Source organism: Gavialis gangeticus, unplaced genomic scaffold (assembly GCF_001723915.1).
Source record: "Gavialis gangeticus isolate Ggan-Ray unplaced genomic scaffold, GavGan_comp1, whole genome shotgun sequence".
Lineage (NCBI taxonomy): Eukaryota > Metazoa > Chordata > Crocodylia > Gavialidae > Gavialis > Gavialis gangeticus.
Genome location: NW_017728992.1, coordinates 91,859,208 through 91,869,286, shown reverse-complemented (window position 1 = coordinate 91,869,286; position 10,079 = coordinate 91,859,208). Strand labels below are relative to the sequence as shown.

The 10,079-nt window shown below is 39.3% G+C and overlaps 1 protein-coding gene across 6 annotated transcripts in view; it reads left to right on the top strand.

The window, feature by feature from the left end:
• PTPRM (protein tyrosine phosphatase, receptor type M) overlaps positions 1-10,079 on the top strand; it is a 939,848-nt gene that overhangs the window by 659,733 nt on the left and 270,036 nt on the right. For 3 of the 6 annotated variants that reach the window (XM_019525577.1, XM_019525560.1, XM_019525584.1), the window contains exon 16: positions 3,678-3,707. The exons of the other annotated variants lie outside the window; for them this stretch is intronic. In XM_019525577.1, coding sequence (XP_019381122.1) covers positions 3,678-3,707 — 30 coding nt within the window. The remainder of the gene's footprint in view (positions 1-3,677; positions 3,708-10,079) is intronic. 6 annotated transcript variants of the gene reach the window in all.

Below are 10,079 nucleotides of genomic sequence, written 5' to 3'. Positions count from 1 at the left end.
CAAGGAGTGACCAGGAACAATGGTCACAAGCTGGCGGAGGGAAGGTTTAAGTTGGACATCAGGAGGCGCTACTTCACGGTGAGGGCGGCTAGGGTCTGGAACCAGCTTCCAAGTGAGGTGGTGCAGGCTCCCACCCTGGGGGTTTTTAAGAGGAGGTTGGATGACCACCTTATTGGGGTCATTTGACCCCAGTGCTCTTCCTGCCATGGCAGGGGGTCGGACTAGATGATCTGCTCAGGTCCCTTCCAACCCTAGAATCTATGAAACTATGAAACTATGTAGTCGCTGTGCATTCCAGCTTCCTGCATGTTTGTCCTCTTTCAGTCTCCTGATACGCCTGAGGACAGGGGAGTTCACCTGCACTCCCTACCCCTGCCATGGGAAGATAGAGGGCCAAGCAGTCCCCTACTGTGCTTTGCTGGAGGGTGCAAATATCTAAGGAATTGCTTCAAAATGGAGCACTCAGCCAGCAATCTGCGGGCCAGATCTGGCACTTGGAGTTATGCCATCTAGCCCACCAGACTCCCCACAGGCTCCAAAAAGTGGCAGCATTTATTGCTATTACCCTCCAGTCAAATTTCTGGACCTGTGGATGAGGCAGCATGACCCTGCACACTAGATTAGACTCGCAGGGCCATGGCAGTACAGGGCTTGATCCATGCATCACTGGGTTGGCCACGGTGTGCGGGTTTGGGCTGGGGTACACAAGGTCCAATCCGGGTGCATAGGGCCAAGCCAGTGTAGCACGGGGCTGGGCTAGGGTGAAAGGGGGCCTGATCTGGACATGCGGGGCCCAATCCCATGCATGACCCAGCAAGGGATCTGGCCGCACACCACTCCTCTGGCCTGGGGAACCAAAAGGTTGGGCACCATTAATGTTTTCATAAGTCTAAGTGTTTTGTTTCTTTAAGGTTTCTGGGTGTTTTCCCTATTTGATGCTTCATGTTACTTGGAATAAAAAAAGCAACAGCATCTAATTTTCAAGGATAGTCATGTGTAAAACCTCAAGATTGTATTATAAGAACTTAATATAAAAATTACCTGAGCTTGAGACATTTAATTTTTCTCCTATTTTATCAAATCGTAATTTGATGTATTCACACAAATTAAAGCACCTGAATTTTCAACTATTTCCTGTACAGAATAATTTATCTCAATAACATGTTTGGCAGAATTTTGTATGGAAGTACCAGCAGTGCTTCACTGATTAATTATATTTATTGTTGTTTCTAAAATTACTATGCATCTTTTAGAAGTATGGGAACATTTGTACTAATTACATTAAATCCCTGTCATGGCAACATATGGCAAGGAATAGGGTTTGCAGTATCATGAGATTCTAAATGAGAACCAAAAATGAGTAATTTTTTAAAAGAGAAAAAAGGGGTAATTATGATTACACCACATACAAAACACCCCTCTGCCATTGCAATATGGGTAAACAGAACTATTTTGATAAGGCCCAGTCTCGCCCTTCTTATTCAGGCACCAAATATATTAGGAGATGTACCCGAGGAAGAAATGCATGATTGTATCCACAGCCTTCCTGCTACTCTATTCTTAGCTCTCATTTTAAACTGAATTTTAACAGGTGTGCGTTTAGCAAGTATGCCACATGTGATTAAATATTCAGTACTTGGCTTCTTGTGTTTAAACAATACTGATAGAATCAGAAAAAAGGGAGTAAAAATTGAGAAATATTTCTAAAGGCATCCTCAAACAAAGAAGATGAGAGAAAATTTGATGAAAGCCTAGTTTTCAAAGAGAAAAGTGCCTGCAGCATGTAGCTAGAGGCAAGTTAACATAGTTAGCATCCTTTGCAAGGCCTGTTTACATGGTTTTTCCCATAGTTAAAGAGATGTATGTATGTGTTGTAAAAATTGCAAATACGTGTATAGTTTATTTCTGCCTTTCATCTTACCACCACTTGAACATTATTTGTAGCTATGTTTAGGATAGTAAGCTTCTTTCCAATTAGAATCAGTAGTTAGAATTTATTTAGGGTGAAAATCACCCCTTTTTGCAGGCTGCATCTGCCAGCATTCAAGATTCTGGCTCAAGGTGGGGAGGGAAGAGGTCTAGGCAGAGCAGATGAGCTAAGGAGCCTGTGCATTGCTGCAGGTGGTGTTCCTCACTGGCTTTGAATGTGCTATCATGAAGGAGAATGTGCATCATGAGCAGGTCCAAGGAGGTGATCCTCTCCCTCTGTGTGACACTGGTCAGGCCGCAGCTGGAGTACTGTGTCCGGTTCTGGGTACCACACTTCAGGAGAGATGTGGACAGCATCAAGAGGGTCCAGAGGAGGGCCACTTGCATGATCAGGGGGCAGCAAGGCAGAAGCTGTGGGACTTGAACCTGTTCAGCCTCCACAAGAGAAGGCTGAGAGGGGATCTGGTGGCTGTCTACAAACTGGCCATGAGGAACCAGCAGGCAATGGGAGAGTCCCAGTTCCCCCGAGCACTACCGGGAGTAACAGGGAATAACGGCCATAAGTTGACTGAGAGTAAATTCAGACTAGATATCAGGAGGTGCTACTTCACTGTCAGGGCGGCTAGGATCTGGCATCAACTTCCAAGGGAAGTGGTGCTCGCTCCTACCCTGGGGGTCTTCAAGAGGAGGCTAGATAATGACCTCGCCGGGGTTGTTTGACCCCAGTACTCTTTCCTGCCATGGCAGGGGGTCGGACTTGATGATCTGCTCAGGTCCCTTCTGACCCTACCTACGATGAGACTGCTGGGGTGGAGGTAAGCTGGGGATATCACTGGATCCACACTTGTATGGAGGAAGAAGCAGGGGATCCAAACAACCTACTAATTCTATAATCAAAAACGGTAAAAAAGTAGGAACAGTTCTTCCTTCTGCTGACAGAATGGGGATAGAGTCCATCTGCACCAGCAGTAAGCCCCACTTTCAGTTTTTATTCCTTTTAATTGAAATTTGCATGGGATTTCCCTCCATATGAAATATATAAGCAAGTTTATAAAAACAATTCAGAGACAACAAGGCAAGTAAGTTAGTTTGGTTTTCTTCTGCAGTGAAAAGCCAATGAAAAACTGATCCCTGCTTCTGTTTGACAGTTTGGACTTCTGGAAATACATTTTAGGGGATGTTTTAGTTTACTAGTCTCTGTGGTCAGCTAAGCTACGTTTTAACATGTCCAAGCAGGGAAAGCAACAAGAGAAGACATCCAAAAAAACTTCATAGTGCACTGGCGGGAAGGGAGGCCACTTTATAAGCATTCTGAAACTTTTTATTCGTAAAATTCTGGCTAACACATTAGGGAAGCCATTCCCCTCTTCCCAAACCATTTAAAATGTAAAATAAAAGCATATTTTTATGCCTTACATGTGAATGTTTATGTATTTCTGTACCTACTGTATGGTTATATATACTACATGTCTAATTATATACTACTTTGCTATTAGACATGTTTTAAACCATCTATAATTTAACATCTCAGTGAGTTTCTGCTTAGAGTTTTATGAAGATTGGATATGTCATCTGTCCATTCTGAATATGTTGCATGATGTGCCTGAGATGCATTCTTGCTACCTTTCATTTGTGTCACCAGTTCTGGTTTCAGTTCATCTTGATTTTTCATACATTAATATTTGGCTTTTCTTTCCTTCCATTTCATCTTTTCCACCACTGCCTAAATCCTTCCACCATCATGGCAGAAGAAGCTATCACTCCTACACTTATTACCTGTAAGTAACTTCTTTGTGCATCAGCAGAGCCATGCTTTCTGCCATGTTGTTCTGTGCATGAGTTGTGAATGCCAGTGAGACAACTTCCTTCGTGAAAATCAGACATAATTTGTTTCACAGACCCGAAACAACATGGCCAATAATTTCATATCATTTTAATTAAATACATACTTTCTTACGGTTTCCTTTGCTTCGTGCTGTGTTGGAGTATTTTGAGTATATTGCTACAATTAATTTTTATATTGGCAGTTGTAGGCACCATAATTCTCACTAGAATTTTTAGAAAATATTTTCAGAATATAAAGTAACTATTTTTAGAATCTATTTAGGTTTACTCTCTCTGTTTTTCTTTTAAAAATACAGCATTGTTTAAACATGCATGGATTTGGTGGCCACTGTTGATACATTTTGCTCCTGTTTCATGAATAAATACGATGCAAAGATATCATGGGTCACTAGGTGTTTTCAGAGAAAGCGTATGGGCACAAAGAAACATTTTCTGTGGTAAAACTATTTGATAGAGAAATCAATAGTTAATCACAAAATATGTTTTGCAAAGGGTCCCACCGTTTACTGCCCTTTACTGCATAGCGAATGAGATGAGGTAGTTGTGGCATCTAGCAATGTTGCCTTACCTGCTAAAGATAGCAGAAGATGTGTTTCGGCAAAGCAAAGGGTAGCCGTGGGGATTGATTATTAAGGCATAGACCAAGGCTCGTGAGAACTTGATTCTGTGACAAGATTCCCACATCTGTAAAAAGGATATGAAAATAATATTTTCCATCTCACAGGCGAGTGGTAAAAATGTTATAAATGTGATACAGAAAACTAGATAGAGCACAAATAAACTCCCATGGTATGATGTGATACTTTTATGACATTAGCATTTATTCAATGAATCACACAACTGGATTTTTTGTACTTTCATAAGCTTAATACTAAACATGCTAATATGAATAGCTATTTGTATTTTATTAATGGAAGTGAAAGCAGATACATTCTCTCATATAATGGAACATTTTTTTAATTAAATGTGATTCTTGAATATGTCCAGTGATGTAGTAAAATTCACTTGGAGCCTGATCTTGGTGACATTCACTACTCAGCATAGTGCTTATTACCTTGAGAGTTCAACAAGGCTTCTCCAAACTATTTTGAATTTGAGGATTTAAGGCTGTGTTGGGCTGGCTAAAGACATTTGTTCTATTATTTTAAGGTTTTAAACATGTTCATCTCATCATTTTAATGTATTGATGTAAACTGTCTAACACTGAAAAGGTTTAGTTTTTTGTTTGATTTATTCTTTCTTTGCCCTAATTGTGCCTTTATTGCCTTAACGAGTTTGGGAATTAGTCAGTAACATTAAAAACAAGGAAAGAAGAGACTGACTGATGCAGAATCCTCTCTAGCTTGCAGTTCCCCTGTTTCTAGGAGTACAATCTTTAGAGAATTTGTTCCAAAGCTGGTTGATATACAATAATAGCAGTGTTCAACAGCCATGGGAGCAGTAAAATCAGCTAATACATATTAATTAAAAGTCAAATAAAAATGCAGTGGAAAGATTGGGAATAATTTCAAGTAGTTGCTGAAGGCAAGGATTTACCTATACAAGATGCTCCTTCATGGAGGTTAAAAAGAACAAATGATAGTAAAATTAAGTAAACAGAGTAAATGTAAGTGACAAGTCATTTAAAGAAAATTAAATGATATGCATATTTGCCCTAGAAAATCCTAGCATTTTTTCAGGTTTCATTCATATTAAAGCTATTTTAAACCACTTTTAACATAAAAATTTAAATTACGTATTTTAAAAAAGAGAAGGATAAGCTTTGGATTTTTAAGTAACTTACCAAAAATGTACTCCAAGATTGGAAACTTTATAATCAAATGAATTTAAAACACCAAATTGCAATCCTCTTAATCAATTGAAACTCCTTCAGACTTCCTAAGTAGAAGAGCACTGCTAATTAACTCATAATTCATAGTTTCATAGTTTCTAGGGTCGGAAGAGACCTGAGCAGATCATCTAGTCCGACCCCCTGCCATGGCAGGAAAGAGTACTGGGGTCAAACAACCCCAGCAAGGTGTACACCTACAGCTTCAAATGTTCTTTGTTCAAATGTTCTTATTTTGTTGCTTGGTGTTCTGCTTCACAATATAGCAGTCACTCTTGTCTTGAACTGTTTTTAAGACAATATTATGGAAGACTATATAGTGAATACAGGTGGCTGGAAAAATAATTTCTTTTCTGTGAGATATTCAAAACTTGTTTTAAATTCTGATACAGAATTAAAAGACAAAACTTCAACATTTTCCATGTAACAGACATTCTGAAAAATATTTATATGGGACCAGTTAGACATTTTGTTTTCAGAATGTCAAACACTGTAATGTATTTCAGGCAGTATTAAACAACATATGAAAAGTAGATTAAATTCAGTACTTTAATTCATTCTAAATATCAACAAATTAATTGAAACACAACAATCAAGCCTATGTTTTTACCTTTCAAAGTGAATTGATTTGACATTGTTTAAATGAAACAAAAAAGTCTAATTTTGATTTCTTTTTACTTTTTCTCCATTCAAAAAAAAAAAGAAAGAAAACATCAGCACAGTCAACAAGTTCCCACGGTACAAATCAATTTAAATAAAACTGCATTGCCCAGTGAAAAATGGTCCCGTTCAAAATCTTTATCCAGTTTTAGTAATGGTAATAACAACTTTGGTATTTGAGCTTAGTTCTGCATTAGAACCAGCAACACAGTTGAGAGAACAATTTAGTAATAGTTATAGTGGGGCTTCTCTTGATTCTTCAGATTGCTATCAAAATAGCTCCAGGCAAAGCAGATCATCTGCTCTTCTGAAAACTTATGAAGTTTAGATCAACTGTTTGATAGTCTGGAGGAGCCATGTCTTTCAAGTAGAACTGGCTTTTATTGTCCTCTGCCATGAGAAGAAGGGGAAGAAAATAAACAGACAACAGGAATCAAAAACAGGCACTGAAAAGGAAAAACATATTGGACCAAATTCTATACTGATCCTGACTCCATTCAAACCCACTATGTTCAGGGAACTTGCATGGGTTGTTCTAAGTCAAAGCAGAATTTGTTCCTCTTTTTCTTTATTGATTTAGAAAGGAGGAGATTGATACAAATTTTAGTTTATTGTTTATTTTTAAGAAAGCCCTTCACAAAGCTGGGTTGCAATGTAGTGCCATCCTGAATTCATCATCACTCTTCTGAGTATCATATTAAAGTCTACTGATTAATCAATGTAAACACTGGGTGTGACATCCAGTCAGTTATACTGTCCAAGAATCTATGTTCTAAAATAGTTGCCATTGTCTTGTATTCAGTGGTTTTCTAAAGTACCGTGGGTGCTCTTTTCCTAGTGGACTGCATTAAATGCCACTCCTAAATCCCTCCTAAATGAAAAAAAAAAGTTGGCAGATGCCTTGCACTGCAGATGGATTATCAGAGGTGGGCCTACAGCTGTGCATATTTGGCAGACAATTATTTCATTTTATCTTGTATTTGCTAGTTAGTCAGTCAGGAGATGTTAGACAAAGGGAGTTGAGCACTGCCATCAATAATAATCCTTTTCCAAAATGGTTTTGAGTGCTTATGCCAGAGCCTTTCCTCCTACTTCCCACCCCGCTTTGACTGAGTCACTATTGTATTTTATACCACTCACTCCAGTCAGGTAGCAGATTGTTTGGGCTGGAAGCAAGAGTGGGTAGCTACTTCAGCTTGATTTTTTTTTGTTCATAATATTAGTAATTCTCCTGTAATTCTTGTTAGCTCTGCAGCAGTTCTCTGGACTTAACAGTTCATTCTGGGTGGGAGAAGGAAGAATAGACAAGATGTCATTAGTGACATTCACTTATAATGACTTGTTTTCGCAGCATGTCAACTAGCACTGACAAAATTCTGCTTTCTCCTGACTTGTTTTTTGATGGACAGAACCCAGTGACATTGGTCAGAGAAGCAAAAGTGCATTTAATCACTTAGTTTAGTTGATGAACTAGAATAGCCTGTATATTATGTAAGAATTCATTTTGAATGAGATTTAGACAGAGGCCTTCATGTTATTAATCAGCATCCAGCTCAATAACATCACTTGTGTAAATGCCAGAAATAAGGGGAAAAAAACCCTTTGAACTGGGTTGGGTTAACCCAGTTGGTGGCTACTGACATTGGAGCTATTCAGGGCCTGACCTTTTGGATGGACTTCTAACAGATGCAGTAACCAACTGCAGTAAGCTAGGAAATAACTTTGCCAGGTATCTACAGGCAGAGCATACTGTATTTACTCACATACCGCATACATCTTGCAATGCCAAAATCAGATTTCCAAACTTGGGGTCCATGTCTTATGCAAGGAAAATGGTTTTCTTAACCAGAATAGAAGAATGAAGCAATAGAAGCATGGAGATGCTGTGCTTTAATGGCTGCCAAGCAAAGGCCAGCACACAGCAGGGACAGAGTACAGTTTTAAACCTCTCAGAGCCACTGCCAAATTAGCAGTAACTTTTGACTGAGCACTGTAACCCTTTAGCTTGTTCCTGGAACAGCAGTTGAGGAGCTGCTTAAGGCTAGTGACCTGCTGCATATGTTCAAATCTCTCAGCCATGACTTTGGAAAAACTTTTTTTCCCCCAAGACAAGGCACGGAGAGAAGGGGGGAGGGGTGTGTGGTATGAGAAAATATGGTAAAATGTCACAATTACAAAAGTAGTTTTGGTTACTGTTGCCCAAAGCTTGAGCTGGGCATCTGAGATGGTTTCTTTTGATTTACTCAGCAAGATTACTCAACCCTGGACATTTAAATTTTCTTTTTTGTGAAGGACACTGGTGCATTTCACATTATTTCACCTTGTGAAATCAAATCTTGTCCTAGTATGCCTAGAAAATATACATCATGTTGGTTGCTAGAAATTACCAAATTTATCATGGCTGCTTCTGTAACCAGCCATGCTCGGTTTGATGGTTTGGGCCTAGGATTGAGAAAAATTCATCCTCTGCAGAGAGGTTTTATGCAAGAAAACAAAATCCAACATTGAAAATCTGCTTGAGATTATCCTTACTCTGATGCTTTTCATTTGGCTCAAAATTCAGAACTATTCACCTGTAAAATTCACCTCTTTCATTCACTTTCACAAGCATTGTAATGCAAATTATAAAAACAAAAACTTTCAACTCAAAATTAATAGTAATAGAGGCACAGTTATCCTCTGTGGCCTAATTGGCCACATCCAGATGAGAAGGGGCATCCAGTTTGTGGTGCTACAAACCTCTTTAGAATATTAAAATGTGCCCCAGCACCCAGAGAATCTCCTTGGAGGACTAAGTCTCTCTGTCTGCTGGCGCACACATATGTCACGTGCACTCTTTTTTTCCTGGTGCTTTATTTTGCTGGAGATTGGCCTTCTAAATAAGATCTCTGTACAGACACCATATCTGTATCTTTTCTTAAACCCATCACAGCAATTACGACTGTTGCAGAGTCTTATGGCAAAAGTAGTATGTTTGTAAAAAGACCCTATCTTCAGTACTCTAAATTGCCAGAAAGTCAGGTAGTTGATTTGAATTCTTGGGACTAACATTAGAAAATGTACTAAGAATTTTAGGAAATATATTGAAATTATATTTAAAAATCTTGCATTTATTGTGAAAATCTCTCCTGGAATTGGATCCATATTCCCATATACAGTCACAGATGGGTGTTGCAGTAAAGTCTAGCTGGATACATTTTCCAGGTAGGCAGTGGCGGGCAATTATTTTGGTTGGAGGGCCACTTAACGAGTTTTGGTGAGCTGTCAAGGGCTGCAAGGGTAGCCCCACCTGTTGATGGGTGCCCTGCCCCCTGGTCACTATCTTGGGACTAGAAGTCCTACATCTAATCCCTAACCTTTGCCACCAGAAGTTCCTCCCCTTGCCCCAGAAGTACTCCTTTTGGGAGGGCGGGAGTTGCTACTATCTTGAAACTGAAAAATAAATCATATACTAAAAAATAAAACATCTACTATAACTTATTCTAATTTTATTTTAAAATATTTTGTCCTGATTTATATGTGCTTGCATAGTGTTTCTAAAGGCAATTGCAAAATAGCTCAAAATACGTCCTTACTCTTGTATATCGTGTATGGGTGGTAAGGGGGTGTATGTGGGGGGTACGGTTGGGAAGTGAGTGTGTGCAGTGGGGTGTGTGGGTATGGTAGGTCAGTGTTTCATAGTTTCTTAGTTGGTAGGGTCAGAAGGGACCTGAGCAGTTCATTAAGTCCGATCCCTTGCCATGGCAGGAAAGAGTACTAGGGTTAAACGACCCTGACAATGTGTTCATCTAGCCTCCTCTTAAAGACCCCCAGGGTA